Below are 18,794 nucleotides of genomic sequence, written 5' to 3' on the forward strand. Positions count from 1 at the left end.
TTCACTTCCCAATATGAAAAAAGTTAAGTAGAGTAATTAGACCAAATCTTTCAGTTTAAAAAAAAAAAAAAAAAAAAGGACCAAATCTTCAGAGTGAGAGAGCCCGAGTAGGAGTACAATGTTAGGCTCATGTTTAAGTCCAACAATGGCCCCCTATTGGGCCCCCAGAGGCCTCATGAGCTTTTCTCACATTAATCCCGTTAAGGATCTGAACACGTGGCAACAATTAGGGAGATGTTGTTTTGCTGAACAAACTACTCCCTCCGACTCAATTTAATAGTTTCTTGTTCTATTCTAACCGAATAAAAAATTAGTTATATCTTTAAATTGGTAATAAATTATATATCTAATATAATCTTGTTTGATAGATCTCGATTAGTTTTATAATACAACTAGTGATTGCCCGTGCCTTTAGGCACGAAGTAACATGTTCTGAACGGAGTTTAAATAAATTCCCATTCTCTACTGTTGACCGCGCCACCAACCAAACGTTTCCTAGAAGTATTATTTTCAAAAATTCTTAAACAAAATTCATCTAATCAGCTACATTAAATAATAAACACATCAATTCAATGGCACCACATCAAAAAATGTTTACAATGACACATTTACTATCTGATGAGCTCTAATTTTTGATAATTTTTTGTTCTTATCGACCCTCTCTAAATGAATGAAATCAACTTAAAAGAGGAAAAAGAAGAAGAAAGAAAATCAATTGCAAAGGAAGGTGTATATATTACCCTATAGTAGGTTAATACATAACTGAAAAGATAATTACATGAAGTGTTCGGTTGTCATTTATCTTTAGTTTTAGTTTTGTTTTTCAATCATTACTCCATATCTTTCTTCAATCATTACCCTATATTTCTAATTATTAATTTCATTTCTCTCTCTATCTCTCTCCAATCATTACTCATCTCTCCAATCATTACCCTATTTCTCTCTCTACCCATTACTAAAACTAAACTAAACTAAACTACCAACCAAACAAAGCAGCATCTCCCTAAGTAGATTTATATATAAGGAAACATTTACTGGTCGAATAACTATGATCGATGAATATGTAAAGGTGATCCGACAGTTGCAAAGGACGTTGGATTTGTATGTATAGACAAAAACTTCTCTATTTTATAATATAGATAGATGTTTTTAAAATTACTAAACATTATAAATTACAAGATATAATCAATTGAAAAGTGACACAAACTTCCAAAAAATACTGTTAAATTGAGATGGAAGGAATATATATATATATATATACGAAAAAATCTTATTTACGGAGCCTTCGTAAATAAGATTTGTAAATAAAATTTACGGAGCCTTTGTAAATAAGATTTAATGAGCTCAATCTCGCACGTCCAAAAGTGTTTTGGACGGTTTAAATTAAAAATAAAATATTACCGTTAAAAGATATTTATTAATGATAATAGTTTAAAAACATTAATTACCGTAGCATACGAATATGATTGTGCAACTCTGTAAATACCCTATTCACAGAGCCTCCATGAATAACTCAGTGTCATGTATATACTCCTTACAAGCAAGGCAACACAAATACTACACTTTACAGTAGGTTTTAATGGCATAGTGTTTCCTAAAAATTCGAGTTTCATACATTAATTTTTGTGACAGCATTTCCATCAGAATTTATAAAAGTTATCTTCTAACTGTATGTACTGTACATGTTACCTTTCTAGTACATGATTTGAAGGGTGAATTAATAGAGTGCACTCCAGCAAATTCTGAATTTTCATCATTTTATATATTTCACAATTTAAGAACAAATTGACCTTTCTTTTTTTAGATACTCCGATTTGTAGTTACATTTTATTTATTACTTGTCACCCTCTTCTTTTTCTAGCATTATCTCTTGCCAATAAATTATCTACAAGTTGCGTTTGTGGTTCAAAGGATTGAGAAGAAAATTAAAACTGTCATCAATACGTACATGTAATCAAAGATATTGTGAGAATTTAAAATTAATTTTTGAAACATTTTTAAAAACATGAATGAACTTTCAAATATCTTAACTTTGGACATTAGCTACCTCTACTGGAGATGCTCTTAAGTACAAATGATCCCGTAGTAGTATAGTTTGCGAAGGATTTAAACTCTCCGTTTATCCGCTTGCGGTCCTTTTTTCTTATTATATGTAGTAGCGTGATTGGGGAAATTTGAATTGTTTTAATCAGATATTGTACTAGATGATTAATATTCACAAATCTAGAAACATTTCTTTTTATTATTAGTATTTAAAAAAAAAAAAGAGAGAGTTTACCATTTACCTCTTCATAACATTTTCTGAGGGGTAAATTAATTTAACAGTTGTGCTATGCGCACACATATTATAAACCGATCTTGCACGGATGTTTTTGGTGGGCCCATCCCGGGTCTCAAAAAAAATGATCCGAACCGTTTATTTTTAAAAAAAAATTATTTCACAATCCTTGTAAAAATTTAGCTCGATTTGGTATTGGTCGATAAGTGCTTTTTCAGAATTATTGGTGAGATAATCTTGAGACACAGACACAGCTTTAGTCCAGTAAGTCTGTTTACACAGACATTTCCCACACAGATCAAGCATAGATCCATGTGTGGAGTCTGCTCCGAGTCCCACACAAACGATTCGAGCCGTTCATTAAATGTAAAATATTTTTTCAATGGGCTTTGCGAAAAATCAGCTCACTCCTATACCTATAGGTGCTCAATTCAATCATCTAACATTTCATTATCTTGAAATCCAAATGAAAAGTTAGATAATTAAATCGAGCATCTATAAGTATCGGATAGAGCTGATTTTTAGCGGGAGCCCTTGGAAAAAAGTCTTACATTTAATGAACGGTTCGAATTGTTTGTGTAAGACCCGAAATAGGCCCCATAACAAATCTGTGCATTTTTGTAGTGTGTAGTATTATTGGCTTTAGAGCCCGTTCCAGAAACAAAAATAAGCCCTTATTTTTTAAGAAGGCAATTTCAAGTTCAAAAATTATGGGTTTATTAAAATCTAAAAATACGCAATATAGATCTTGTTTGAATGATCTTGATGAGATCTTTTATACGATGCAAAAAAATTTGAAAAATTATTTTTCATTTAAATTATTTTTTAGTTTGAAAATGTGAAATAAGCTGCTTATTTTTTGAAAAAATTTCTGAAACGGGGCCTTAGTCACTCATATTTTCTACAATTATTAATTCTCACTCGCCACAATCCTCAATAAATTCTGTTTTCAATGATTACTCTCATTTATTTATATATCTATCTATCTATCTATCTCTAAAAATTATATCACTCCAAACCTAAACCGAAGAAACAGAATTTCATAACCACATTTTCGATATGAGGTCTCATGATGATTGTGAATGGAGTTGAAGCACCCATGTGGGGCCTTGAAAGCCCATTCCCTTTTTGGCCGACTAGCTAGCTAGGCTAGCCATCAACTTGGATTGACAAGACTGATCAAGGAGATTACTCCTCCCGTCCTATCCTATCCTATGGTTTCTGTTTATCTCTCATCTCTAACATGTTACACTGTAAATTGCTTGTTTGCTAGTAGTAGTAAAATGCTATGATTACGAAATCTAGTACTAGTAACCGAAAGGTGTTCAATCATGGACCTTAATTTTAAACCCTATCTCTTAATTAAACCCAAAGTGGGTCACTGAACACTCATGCACCAAAGAGCAAAGTGATAGCCCTCAAAAGCCCTTTTGCTCAGCTAGAATGATGAGGGGTTTAAGTTCTGTTAAAGATCGACCTTTGAGCATTGTACTTTCATGCAAGGAATAATTATTCAGTGTCTCTGGAACACCACACACTACATAATACACATTGATGTAAAAACTCAAATTAAATACAAATTATATGTATGAACCTTGCTGCATCGATCAATATCATGATGGTAGATGTAGAAAGACTTGAGACATTACTACATGTAACGATACCGAATAATTTTCCTCGTCCATCCAAGAGTTGGATATGAAACACCATGCAATTAATGTGAAAGGACAACAGCCTTTGATCAGGAAATGATCTCAAGGAGTCTATTTCTGAGACCTCCAAAGCCTAGAATAGAAACAAGAGTAATCTGTCTGACTGTTGGAAGTGGTCACTCCTATTTATCTCATCGTCCATTTCCTTTTTATTTTGTTCCATTTCCCACATCTCACACTACTACTAGTCTTCTTGTCTTGTCAGTGCATGTCATTTTCTTAGGCTCCTTTCACACCTTGTAAAAGGCTTTCTACTTCCTCCTCTCACAATTTTTAACGTTTGCAGGTCCACATTTTGAACACTCAAAGAGTATTCAAAGCCATTTACAAGTTCTTTTATTAGTGGTAATTGGAGGCGGTAGCATGAGATGATGAGAGAGCAAAAGTTTTAGCAATGACAAGACTAGATGACCCTTGACCCTAATTCGTGAAAGATATATTCAGCATTTCTGCAACACTAACTAAAAACACGATTAACAATATGACATAAGAATAGCAAAAATTCAAGGAGACTAATGTTAACGTAAATTTGAGCCCAATTTAGGGAAATATGAATTCTTGTATCATTATTTCTCTTTACCAACATTTGTAAATCATTCATGCACTAATTTGTAAATCATTCATGCACTTAAAGGGAGTAGCTCAGGTATTAGAGGAATACATTGTCCCAAGTAATACTATATTGAGACTCTCCCACAAGTACTTTCTATGAAAAAATCGAGGGAAGGCTTTCAAGCTATAGTGCATTTATAACCATGATCTCAACCTTACAAAAGGAATATCTCTGATTTATATGGAGATAGTACTCCACAAAATATACTTAGAGCACGTGCTTTTGATAGTAGTTGGACTGCTAAAATCAGCCACCATCTTAGACAAATCCTGCACTGCCATCCCATCAATCATCATGTTGGCTTAATTTTGAGCACTAAACTTACAGTAGCCAAGCCAGTGCACTTTCACATCTTACCACAATAATGCTACCCTGGAAACAAGACTTATCATAGTCTTCATACATTGCAGTGTTGTGGTTTTGACAGAAACAAACACAAAAACCAATTTGTAGGGAGGGACCTAAGCAATCAAACGCAAACAACAGTTCTAGAAAAGGAAGGAGAGCAAGCATAAATACATAAAGAACCCAGGACTTACACCCTTTCTTCAAACCAACAAATAAGTTACATGATCTTTCGCTTTCACCATCTCTAAATCCTGTTTCTTTCTGTAGTATTTTTCACAAGAGAGAAATAAAACTCCTAATCTCTACCCTAAGGGTTATACCAGAGGAGCAAGTATCTAGCAGCGGTACAAGGAAATCAAGAACAAGAAGCAACTACCTTATCCATAACTGGATAAAAAAAGATACTGGCACTTTGCATAAACTTCTGAATCCTTAAAAAGGGAGAAATCCGTTATCCTTTGTCGCCTTCCTCTTATTTCGTGTTTCCTAGGAGCTAATTTTTGCACTTCCATTTCCTTGTCATGGCTTATATAGACAATGGTGGTTGTGTGTTAAGTCCATGCTACCCCTTTTGTATTGTGGGGATCTAGAGAAGCATGGAGATGGATCAGGGCTTTCAGATTCCTAGAATTGAGTGGGTATAACGTTAACATAGCTCCCCTGAACAGGTGGATCAGTAGAATCAGGTGCATCTGGGAAAACAAGGACAAAGTCTGAGAACACAGTGACTGAAAGCTAAAACCAAAATGGAATTTAAAAATCTATGGGAACAAAGGTACCAAACAAGGACTTGATAGATGGTCTCTTAGGTTTGGTAGTCTTCTTCTTCAACTGAGCTGCATCCAAGAATAAGCTGAACTGTCAGAATATTTCTAGCACGAAAAACTTCCATAGGGATATTTAAAATTGACGTGTTTCTATATCATACGTGCCATAAAAAATTCCCTTTTTCAATAGTGGCATCATAACTGCCCAAATGTACTGATTATATGGGTGGATACAGACCAATGCCAGGAATGTGATGCTCATCGACAATTTCCAAGTTCTTGTATGTGTAACCAACAAAATTTGCATCCTTGGATGGAAGCATCTGAAACGAAAAAGAGGACTTTAACAATTTTGTTAGTTGCTCGATATGGAACATCGGCAATGAAGTTTGTCTACATTCTAATCTCAATCTTGCCTGAATGACTCAGTTCAAGAAACAACTAAAAAGAGTACATTAAAGCAAATTTTAATACTCGCCTTTCTCCAAGGACCCGATTTTGAGGAAGTCTGAGTTGTAGGCTCCAACTGTGAAAATAACAATTTTGTCATTGTTGATGCAGAATAAAACATAGTTGATGAAGAAAAGCAATTTTGGTAATGCCCAAGACCTATCAACTCATGTCAAAGATGCATCAACAAAACATACACACTCAAATATGTTCATGTACACGTCTCAACGCATTAGACATGAAGGAATAGTTCTAGGAGCCAATAAACCATAGCTATTGTACAAGGTAACCAGAAAATCTGCCTAACTCAATTGATAAAGTACCACAGAACAGGAAACAAGCAGATCATTTAGTTCTCATAAATAACAAGACAGCCCTTAAGGGCCTTAACTGCTGAGCTAATCAAGTTATTATGATGCTAACATGATACAATGCTAGTACCTTTTGCGAATTCTGATAAATGGAGAACCAATGATACGTATCAATACACCCTGTTAATCCCAGATCCTAATGGCATAATTGTTCCATAAATTTGAATCATGGTTTTCATTGGCGCCCATATTGCTGAGAATCTTGAAGAACTGGCTTTGAGCTAATCAACCAGGGTAAAATATAGACAAATAAATGACTACAAACTCACAAGTCACAACCAACTTTCCTATCAACCCAAGTTCTATCAAAATTATTTTCACCTCTTATACTTTTTCTCTTAAAAATTCTTTTCCCAATCAAGGGTTCTGAACGAGAATGCTAAAATAAACAACGTACATATCATGAAACATCTAGAGTAACCAGGATTGCAAAAAATTAGAGTTGATAGGTTTCAAGCACACATGCATAATAAACATTTATCGAATAGGGGAACGATTTTCACACTCCATTTTTTGATGGATGCACTTCATTTCTTGTCTTTCAGTGAAACTTTGTGTAATTTTTTCACTAAAAGACAAGAAAAGGAGTGCATTTATCAAAAAGGGGAGTGCAAAAATCATCAGCCAATCGAATAACCACATTGTATGGTACCTGATAACCATCAGTCCTCACCTCTTCAAACTTCTCAAAATTCTGAGTATCTAAGTCACCTTTAACCTCTGGTATAAAAGCAGCTTCCATCTGATATAGTTTTTCCCATTCGATATCTTTAAACCATGGGTGTGCCTGACATATGGAATCAAAACTGGCAACGTTAAACAGATGTGCACACGCACGTATACACATGAGTGATACATTAGTTCATGAATATCACCATAATTTCATAAGCTCCCCTGGTACCAAGCCTCTGATCCACATTGCACAAAAGTTTTCGTATGAGGTCTTTAGCCTCAATAGAGAGTTTTGCTTCTTGTGGGAATTTTAAGTGAGTTCTCCAATTCACAATCTGCATGTCATGAACTGACAACCTGTTGGATAAGGACTTACAAATTCAAGGTAGCCTCTATACATACATCTTTTTTTTAATAAAATAAATTCTGAAGCTAATGAAAATCCTAGTCAAACATCTAAATAGCAAAGTAAGCCCTAGAACAACCTAGACGTGTATGCCTCAAATGAATTAGAACTCAGTGAGAACAATCTTTAGCAACAGGAATAATCTGTCCACTTTTATCCTTACAATATTACAAACTTCGATGCCAGCATTAATAAAAGTATAAGACAAAAGTAAAGGTCAAGAAAGTGGAGTTCATTTACCTTTCGGCATGTCGTCATTGGTTCTTCAGAATAGAAAGGCGGATAACCCACAAGCATCTCATACATAATTGCTCCGAGTGACCACCTGTAAGAAATATATCATTGGAACATGAAACTACATCCAGGTACTGTTATCGAAGGATATGTAACAAGCAAGAAAGATCGACCAACCAGTCACATTCCATCCCATAACCTTTCTTCAACAGGACCTCTGGGGCAATATAGTCAGGAGTTCCAACCGTAGAATAAGCCTTAAGATCATACAAAAATACTTAGCGCACAACATATGGAAAAGGATATGCAGAAAATGTGAAAAAAACTGTAAGGTGATGTATAAACAGGGACTACAACCACCAAAACTTCTATATAAACTTAAGATGCACCTTTAGCAAGGAATTATGAACCTGCATCTCTTCCAATCAACTTGAGCTTTTGGACTTACCCCCCCAAAAAATATAAGCTTTTGCTTACCAAAACCAAATAAATAAGCAACAAGGTCTGTGTCTAACTTCCACATAACCACATCTATATATATAAAAGCCCACAGTTTGTCGCGATTTGCGAATATAGGCAACACAAACTCCAGATGGAGGTTGTTAACAAGAATGCCTGAGAAATTGACTTACCTATGCAACTTTTTCCAATATCCACAAGCAGATCTCTAAGACATTAACCAGTCTATGACTAGCGGATTACACAAAAGAAGCAGATCTCTAAGACATTAACCAGTTTGTGACTAGCTGAGTACACAAAAAAAGCATTCATGACCACAATTTTGAACAGAGTATATATTTATGACGTGTTTTGGGTTTTATGATCGGTGACAAAAAAAAAAACTCTCTCAAAAACAGAGACTCGTCTCTTTATCTCATCTAACCTTTCATGTTTTCAAATTACACAACTTCTAGAATTTGATATAATTTTGTAAAAATTTTAGTACCATTAAAAAGGTATTGATGATGCATTCAAAACAAGATTAATATTACACATATTTAACAAAAGCTTAAAAAATAACAGTACACATTTTGGAGGGAATAAGTGTAATGCTTGAATTTTCAAGGAATAGATATAGATATATAAAGAGATTAATGATGGGAGATGAGATGAATAGTACTACATGCTTGAATTTTCAAGGAATAGAGATATATAATGTGATGCCTCATAGCCAGGAAAAAGACCCGGGTTGAGGCCACGGTGACCCTAGTGCTCGATGGGAGGGAAAAGACCCAAGTAAAGCTGTGGTGACTCTAGTCATGAGTCCAACATCGCTTATATAACGAAGGCTAAGGGTTCGCAGGTCAGCTAGCTCACGTCGTTACAAATGGTATGAGAGCCTGCACCAACCGGAAATGTGTTAAATCTTGACCCCACACGAGGACGTGTGTTCCTAAGTGGGGGAGATTATGACGCCCCATAGCTAGGAAAAAGACCCGGGTTAAGGCCGTGGTGACCCTAGTGCTCGATGGGAGGGAAAAGACCTAGGTAAAGCTGTGGTGACCCTAGTCACGAGTCCCACATCGCTTGGTGAATGCAAAAGTTCAATGCTATATATAATAGATCATGTCCCTATCTTGTACAAGGCTTTTTAAAGTCGTGAGGGCGTCAAAGCATATTGGAACTTCATAATTAAGCGTGCTTGCCCTGGAGTAGTCCTGGGATGGGTGACCTACTGGGAAGTGCATGGAGCTTGGGCGGCCATAGTGGACAATAATGTACAAGGCACCCCGGTCTGCATGGTGGGGGCCACCCCTGGAATCTGGTACGAGCACACACATGTAATGCATAGAGCTAAGTGTCACACCATGGCCACCAGGGGAAGGTTGTTAGGCCAATGCAACGAGAACGTTGCATCATAAGGTGGGGAGATTGTGAGACCACATGTCCCACATCGGTGGGCAATGTTGAAAAGCAATGATATATAACGAATTCCAACCAGTTTTGAGCCACGTGGTTAGGCTGAGGGTTAGCAAGTCCGCTGGTGTGGGTCGTTACATATAAAGAGATTAATGATGGGAGACGAGATGAATAGTACCAGAACTCTACATCACTTTTCCAATAAATAATACTTTTGAGTCTCTATTTTAGAGACTTGCATTGGAGATGCTCTTAAACCTCTCGGTCAACCTAAGGAAGCCGGGAAAAAAGGGTAGAGGTCAGTTTACTTGAATCTTTCCAGCATTATGGTCGTTACAGCTAAAGAGGCAAATCCGTGCTCCGAATTTCTTTTAAAAAATGTAAGTACTCCCTCAGTTTGTTACTCCCTTTTTGGCATTCATGCCCTTTAGTCCTTTACTCATGTCAATCTTCAAACAAGTTCTTTACACAGTTTTCGAAATCATCTAGAAAAGGCTAATAGAACATATAAACAGTTTTATGAGATCGGACTACCAAAAATGGACGAACAAACTGTGACGGAGGGAGTAAGAAGCGTTCAAATACAGCCGGAACCACTCAGTAAGAAAGTTGCCACTGGAATAAGCAGGTATTACATTTTTCCCACGTTGTAATGAGTGGATCTTTCGAAGGACAAGCAACCCGGCAGTGTGTTAATATGCATCCCTCTCTTAAATGCTACGGGGAAAGAAAAGCAATACCAAGGATAGAGATCGCTTAATCAACTTTCTTCCAGTCATGTACTCATGAATAGCAAAAATATGCCTTGACTAGAATAAATATGCAGAGAACCACCATAATGGCCAATATGAATGATGATTAGGTTCCACTAATAAGATTGCTAACATACCAACATTCTTCTGTTTTTCTGCCAGTGTAATAACTGTTCCTGTTGAGTCCTCCTTGACACAGATGGCAGGTTAGAGTGCTTAGTGTCCTCCAATGGAGGTTTCAAATTCCCTCCTACCCCGTAATCATTCTCGCTTAGATCTGGAAAACTACTGCAGTCCAAGGGCTTACACAAGCCAAAATCCGAAAGCTTCATATGACCATTGCGATCCAACAACAAATTGTCTGGCTTGATATCCCTAAAAAATAAGTTATTCATTAAATTATTAGGATTTCGAAGCAATTGCTAAAAGTGGACGATAACAGTGATATTCGATCCAACGTAAAGTTAGTGGATACAAAAGGAAAAGAACAGAAAAAATAAATATGACAAAAGTAAGCGCAGCAGCAAGTACAAGCTTAAATTGCTACGCGGAAGGGAAAAGTCTTAATTGGTTCATCTGCAGACAGATTCAGACCAACCGCGAAGGTTTTGCTATAGAGATCTCTGTAGGAAAATAAAAACGAGCGTGTTATAGGTGGTGTTTTTATTGCCATTTTCTTATATCAGAGCATCTTATAGTTACCATCTCACTTTCCTAACTTGTTTTTTGGGAACGCACTACAATGAGTCCATTAATTCAAAATATGCTCGTCTATGAAATAAGAAGGAAAGATCAGTAAAATGAGGACTGTCAATAGTGGAACTTCATCTCTAAGGTCAGAAAAGTTTAGGGTAATCATAATAGTCCATAAGGCCCAAGCTTAGTTGCACGAAGTGGGAGCGGGGGCGGGGGCGGGGGCGGGAGCGGGGGAGCGAGGGAATACAGAAGCTCCCAAGGTTGGGAGCGTGAGAGTAGCGTGTACATATATTATAAAAATAATGTAGCATAGAGTATTCACTTTGAAAGAACAATCATTCTAAGAAGTAAAAATATGGGCCAAGTCCGCCATAAATGTAAGGAATGGGCTAGTGTTACAATATATGATTTTCTTTTCAAGATATCATGACTTGGGCTAGATATCATGTGTTCATTGAAGATCAATGAATAAAGCCAAGCAACAAATCCCTGTTTTCCTATACAAAGATCATACAAAAGCTCCCATCTTTGTAAGGAGCAAGCTCCTACCTCAATGGGAGCGGGTTCCCGTCAAGCTCCTTAGTTGGGAGTGCAAAAGTGGGCTCCCAAGGAAGGAGCGGCTCCATTTTAGGAGTTTCCTGCAACTAAGTCACCCAAGTATCTAACAAATGGAATGCGTGGGTTCAATACACGACAGGGGAAAGAAGGATGCATGGAAAACCTGTGAACATAGTTGTGCTTGTGAATGGACTCAATAGCAAGGACTGTCTGACCAACATAAAACCTGGCCTCATCTTCGGTCAAAGTATCCTTGCGCATTAGCAATGTCATCATGTCGCCCCCCGGAAGATATTCCATTATAAGATATAAAAATTCATCATCTTGAAAAGAGCAGTATAGCTTAACAATGCAGCTACTGTCAACCTCAGCAAGGACATTCCGTTCAGCTTTAACATGTTCCACCTGCAGGTAATGACGATAGTGAGCATAATGCTTATAATAGTGGGCAGATGCAGACTGAAAAAAACATGAAATTATTTTTAAATTAGCAGCAATAAGACAAATTTTTTTAGTACAGCATTGGCCTAAAGCAACCAGCGCCAAATTATTCAGATTTGCGACTTGTGTTCGGTTACACAAAAATTTTATGGACCACTCAACTTATGACACTAAATTGGTGTATCATTCTCATGCTTTAAGCAACTGACTACACTCATTGCAAAAGGCAATTGATTCTTCAATTGGATAGCCAGCATACATCGTTTTCTGAATCCTTCATTACACCGATTCTAGAAAGATTACTTATATAAGCAATGACAGTGCATCTCAACTAAGAAGTTAGGCATGCCCGGTATCAGTATAGTTAAAAAAAAATCAGCTATCTACCACAAAATGGGAGGTTCAAGATTTAATCAAGCTCAATCAAGTTGACAATTTGACAGTCTATACTCATAACATAAAAGTGTAATTCCATTTTTCAAAGATAAGAAAAGGATCTCACAAATAGTACCTGGCCTCTGCGTAGCATCTCGGATTTCTTGAGCTTTTTCATGGCATAAATGAGGCCAGTACTCTTTTCTCTGCAAAGTCTCACCTGTATGGTCAGAGAAATACCATATTAGGGTCCCTATAAGTAAATGAGATTAATAAAATCATATTTACCTGTTCCGTTACTATGATATCAAATAACACAGGAAGATTATAGTAAGTGAGAGTTGAAGATATGAAGAAACAACGAGGCTGAAATATTGAGGATAGAGGGAATGAAATAGACCTCAAAACTCACACCATTAGTAAGGTCTATGAAAAATAGCTTTTAAAAGCAGCTACAGCTGACAATCGACAGTAAAATTTGTTTCATGCACTCCGTGCTTGTATTTTTGTGTAGATGCATTGATGAATATACAGAGAAGGTACTGAATGTAACGCACATGCAAATTACAAAACAAAAATTGGGAAACTGTGGATTCCAATAGCAACTGATCAATGACACCTGGCTTATTCTTACAGAATAATTTTTGATGTAATACTAGCATATGTAATCTGAGATTGGATGGAAGAGCTTATGAACTCCGATATGGCAAGGGATAACTGTCACGCCAAGAAAGGGCTGAGTCATAGTTAGGATTGCAGATATTCAGTAAGTGATGAGAGTGTGTTACTGTAAACACTTCTATCATTGAAAGCCACTCTTTCTTTTCACAAGACCACAGCAATCAACTTTCAAGGAAAATTATGTATATCATCTTACAATGAGAAAATGTTCAGATGTTATTTGTCGTGAAACAACCCAGGTTAAAATGCTACAAAAAGATAAATGCATTCCAATTATCAACCATTAGTAGATCTTCCTCATACATTATATGCCAATACATAATTAGCATAAGAGAGAATGACAGGATACTACCTCCCCAAATGCACCCCTTCCTATGATGGTCAAAAGTTCAAAATCATCAACACTCATCTTATGTCTCCGGATTCGCATATATTCTGTTTCCTTTCTCTCTAAATATTTTAGAAGATTAGTTTGCTCTTCTGCCGGAACATCACCATCAGCAAGCTTCCTCTCTAAAACCCATCGTCTGAGATAGCCAAGAAAGGCAAAAGTTTAGGCACTTATTCACCACTAACAATGATTCAAAAGAATCGATTAAAGTTTAACGGGACACCTAATTTGTCAAATAACAAGGAATCTTCATACTTCATGAACATGTGTAGGAATTCAATAAAAACACTTTTGGGCGCTGGATTATGAGAGCATTTAATAAGCCAGCATGCTAGTCCCGCTATGGGACAGAAAGAGAAAGGTTTCTAGTTTTTCCCTACTAGTCTAGCATCTCAACAGTATCCAGAAGGCACATTTATAATTAATCACGTACATGAATGAACACTCTGGAGTAACTTATCTTCCAATACACAATACATAAGATGAAAAAATGATGCACAATATGTATCCCGTTTTAACAACCTTGATCTCAATTATGACGATAATCATAGCGCAAATGCTAAAAGCTAGAAACTGATGAGAACTACTAGAGATATGCTGATGAAAATTGCAAGCCACATATCAACAGGAAGTAGTTATCGAAAAAATCACCTCTCCTTCCTATCTTGCAAACACTTCATTTGAGCTTTGTAATGGTTCTCAATATACTGCTTTGCCGCAGCAACCTTCTCTTTAGTATCATTAGATAGCACATCATCTGTCGTTGATTTTGTTGGGTTCTCCGTTTCTTTTGTTTTTGTGGAACCCGGTTTTAATTTCTCCTCTTTATGTCTCAATCTCTGAAACCAACTTTTCCCGGAGTCCATAACTATTTCAAGTAATCAACTATACTATCATAACTTCAGCCACAACGGGTATTCTTCTCCGTAGCCCTGCAAGAAAGAACCACATTATCTCATGCTTTAGTTTACGTGTCTACGCTACACTTTTCACATCTAAAGTCTCGGTGCAATAATACCATACACATCAGGGAATTATATATCCCACATTCGTAGTTTTGTATATCGGGTGAATATTTATCTAGGCATACAAACTATAAACAAATACTAGATATATGGCCCATTGATATATAGTCCCATAATCATTTCTGGCCAAACAAACGGGTCCTTAACTATGTAGCATGGACACTTTGCTGGATTCCATGTACCGGTGCCAAACACTTTTCAGACGCTGACACTCTCCGAACACGTGTTGGACACTAAAATCTGAAGTGTTTTTCTTTTTCTCAAGGTTTTTGTTTGCACACTCCGAGGACACTCTAATGGACACTCTCGGGATACTTTTGGGACACTCGCAAGACATGTCGAGGATCTTAAACAATAGTTAAAATTCTTGTTAAAACTTAGACCGTGTTTCTTCTTTGTGTGTCATATTATAGTTTATTGATTACAAAGAGACATAGATGATGAAACGCTTTTTGTTGGAATACTTTTGTGAATATTGTGATGATAAATAATATATTTAAGGTATATATGGTGATTACATATTTAGAATTAGAGCCTTTTTATCCACATAACTGAATACAAAATATTAATTAAAGCATGTCCCCAACGTTTCTTGTCCTCCAAATTTTTAAACTTTCTGTGTCGGAGGGTCGTTGAAGTGTCCATGCTACATAGGCTAGTCCCAACCATATCAAGAGAACCAAAAATAAAAACACAAGAAAAGGAAAATAATTATCTACTGTTATACGTATATATGGACAAAGGATAAAGCCACAAATATCAAACCCTCCCGACATCGGCAGTGGCAGAAGACTCCTACACTGATTTGCCCTCTTATGAAGTTATGTAACATATTAGGAACCCAAGGAATCACAGATACTTGTATAGATGTCATAGCTTTACAAATACACATACATAGCATACCAAGGAGAAAAATCTTTACTACCAATTTACGGACATATTTCTATGGAGTTTATCTCACAGACCATATGCACAAATTCAATCTAAAAACAACTGAAATTTCCCAATACCAAAAAAAAAGTGCTACGAAACAAATGCAGTACTCTGCTTACCTTGGAGCAACTCTAACCCAATTCTCTCAAATAGAGACTCAAAATATACCTTTATATCCAAAAAGCAAGTTTAGAGATTTTAACTATTCACTCCAACTCCAATCCTAAATCTTTATTTTCGTCTCTATATTCTCCCTCCCAAAACTCCCTCCAAAATTATAACTACAATCTCCCTCCAAAAAGTTCCAAGATATTTCACTTACACCAAACTTATGGTCTCCGAATCTTCTCAATCTGTGCGTATTCCAATCTCTGCAAATTCCTTCTCAATCTCTGCAAATTCCACTTACACCAATCAAGTAGTGTGTTTTGATATTAAACATGACTTCCACGGAGAGTTCTATGGCACTGATTAATTACGTAGAAGAAGAAATGGCAGCATGTGAGGAGGAAGATGATCAGATACTACTTAATTTGGGTGTCTCCAACATCATCTTGTCTTCCTATGTTGATCCATTTGGTCAACCGATACGTAAAGGCTAAATTTCATGGACATGTGGTGATCAATCGAGAAAGGGAAAGAGGTGATGCTCAACCATGGAATGACTATTACTCGGAGAACCCCATTTTGGGGGAAAGCCATTTCGCAGAAGGTTTCGAATGTCCCAACCTCTATTCGTAGATATTGTTGACGTCGTGAAACGCCATGACTAGGCACGGATTTACAATGGGGCACGTGGGGGCACATGCCCCCACTCAATTTCAGGTTTTTTAAAATATAACTTAAGTGTTTGGGCCAATTTTTGTGCACCTCGACTAATCCTAAAGGGTCAATCCCACTACCCACTTGCAAGTGTCCCAATCGAAGTCAGAGCAAAGCTCAATATGGACTGGCCCCAAAGGAGTTGATAGCGCCAAAGGGATTTTGAACCTAAGACGTTAGAAGGGACCCTAAGTCCAGGCTTTGACGACTAGACCAAAAACCTTGGGGTTGGTTTTTTATTTTTATATAAAAAAAGAAGAAGGTAAAACTACACAGTCCCTGAAATAGAAAAAGAAAACACACACAAGTTCTTCGCAAATCACACATCGCTCACGCTGTCGTCCATTGCCAACCAACCCACCCCTCTCTCTCTCTCTCTCTCTCTCTCTCTCTCTCTCTTCTGCAAATATACATGATGTATATAAACGAATTGGCCTTTTGATTGAGGTTTTTTGCCGCTGAGTTTTTTTAATTATCTTTCAAGCCAGAGATTAGAGATCAATTGGGGTGGTGACTCTTTCATTAGTAGAAAATGGCGCCCCCACTATAGCAAATTTCTGAATCTGTCCCTGGCCGTGACAGTTTTTTCCTATAGAAAAAAGATGGCCTCGGGAAATTGGAAGTTCAATAAAATAAAATAAAAATAAAAATAAAAACTGGAAGTGACTTTAGGTAGTATTTTTTAAACATACAAAATATTGGACTCACATTGAAGGTATTGACGATATATTTTCAATGGTACCCATTTCAAGAATTTGGAATAAAAAAGGCAAAAGTTATCCATGTTATATAAAATGAATACATAAAATGGAAAGGATATGGTTGGTAATACAATTTAACATCAAAACATAAAAAGGGTGAAGTGGTGATTTTAGAAAGGCAAAAGAATATAGAGATCATTCTCTTTATGTTTGAAAGATCTCTAAATATAGAGAACCAAATTGGGGTCTCTATTTTAGAGACCCAATATAGAGCTTGATTGGAGTGAATTGGTTCTCTATTTTAGAGTTTTAGAGCAGCATCTTAAGATAAAAGTAAAAAAATTTATTCGAAAAGTGATTATAGAGCGTTACACTATTCTTGCCAACTCCAACCCTATTCCTCCATTTCTTCAAAATTCAAACTACAGGAGTATTATTTTATTTTTTATGAAAATATATTCAATATTGATCTCTTTTTAAAGGTATTGTAAATATCATCCTAATAGTACAAATCCTATGAGAAGTAAATCTGTGCATTAAAAGTTATATCTATTTAATGAATACAGTTTTATCTTCCAAATATGGCGGATGATGGCTGATGATCCTTCATGTTCCCTTCAATCCTCCATTTTGAAAGACCAACACTCATCCTCTAAAATGGAGGAGAGTTTTGGAGGATGGGTTGAAAAAGAATATGGAGATATGGATGGATTGGAGATGCCCTATCACACAATTCCTCCAAAATTACAGTACTACTTGTAAAGGTTGCTCTGTTTCCACTGAATATATTTTGGAAAACAATTAGTAGTAGAATTAGTATTCGTCTTGTGTAATCAAATTTACGACTAAACTTTTTTATTTTTATAACTCGTGTCAGTTACGCACATCTGGACTAATCTTGATAATCAATCCCACTATCCACCAACGGGCCAATCAAAACCCGGAAAAAGCCCAGAATGGACAAGCCCAAAAAAATTGATACCACCTAAAGTTTATATAAATAAATGGACAGGCAAAGCAAAAACTTCAAAAGGGATTTGCAAGTCAATTCAACTCCATAATATATTTGCGCCGATTAATTTGGTAAAAACTGCAAAAGGGATTTGCAAGTCAATTCTACTCCATAATATATTTGCGCCGATTAATTTGGTAAAAAGTGCAAAAGGGATTTGCAAGTCAATTCAACTCCATAATATATTTGCGCCAATTAATTTGGTAAAGATAGTGATCAGTAGAAAAGAAGCATAATTTTCGAGCACAAACAAGTTCTAAACGTCGAAGAAGAAATTGGGAATGTTTACCTTGTTGCAGATACCGCATGAAAAGCCCGTAGAAATCGCAAATAACCTCTCTCTCTCTCTCTCTCTCTCTCTCTCTCTCTCGCTCGCTCGTGTGTGTAGGGTAGAGTCTTCACTTTCCAGCCACATCAAACGCGTATTCAACGTCCTCCCTACTTCTGAAGAGGAAAACAAAAATAATACCCCTCCGTCCCACATTAGGCTCTGTTTGGAATTAGGGCATGTCGTGTTGTGCCGTGCCTTGTCAACCGTGCTTCGTATCGTGCCGTGTCCGTTTACTTCATCGTATTCGTGTCGTGCCGTGCCATGCCATGGTGGGCCATTTTACTTTATCGTACTGTGTCGGGCCGGGCCGTGCATTTTTTAAATCTTGTCGTGTCGTGCCTGATTAATTAATCGTGAAGCGTCGT

At 36.6% G+C, this 18,794-nt stretch overlaps 1 protein-coding gene across 5 annotated transcripts; it reads right to left on the reverse strand.

Moving 5' to 3' along the window:
* Window positions 1-5,104: 5,104 nt before the first annotated feature.
* LOC131313002 (uncharacterized) lies at window positions 5,105-18,557 on the reverse strand. 5 transcript variants are annotated; one of them, XM_058341042.1, is made up of 14 exons: window positions 18,388-18,556; window positions 14,257-14,537; window positions 13,567-13,741; window positions 12,670-12,753; window positions 11,881-12,122; window positions 10,601-10,838; window positions 8,029-8,108; window positions 7,858-7,942; window positions 7,415-7,546; window positions 7,192-7,326; window positions 6,197-6,244; window positions 5,957-6,041; window positions 5,731-5,787; window positions 5,105-5,643 (listed from the first exon to the last, which is right to left on the reverse strand). In XM_058341042.1, the coding sequence occupies exons 2-14, from the start codon at window positions 14,469-14,471 to the stop codon at window positions 5,576-5,578; spliced, it is 1,644 nt and encodes a 547-aa protein (XP_058197025.1). In that variant the 5' UTR covers window positions 14,472-14,537; window positions 18,388-18,556; the 3' UTR covers window positions 5,105-5,575. The 5 variants fall into 5 exon arrangements, 4 of the variants coding, with proteins under 4 accessions (XP_058197025.1, XP_058197026.1, XP_058197027.1 ...); XM_058341043.1 differs by having other exon boundaries at window positions 7,213-7,326; window positions 18,388-18,554; XM_058341044.1 differs by lacking the exon at window positions 18,388-18,556 and adding an exon at window positions 15,886-15,950 and having other exon boundaries at window positions 7,213-7,326.
* Window positions 18,558-18,794: the final 237 nt, after the last annotated feature.

This window comes from Rhododendron vialii, chromosome 13a (assembly GCF_030253575.1).
Source record: "Rhododendron vialii isolate Sample 1 chromosome 13a, ASM3025357v1".
NCBI classification, from domain to species: Eukaryota; Viridiplantae; Streptophyta; class Magnoliopsida; order Ericales; family Ericaceae; genus Rhododendron; species Rhododendron vialii.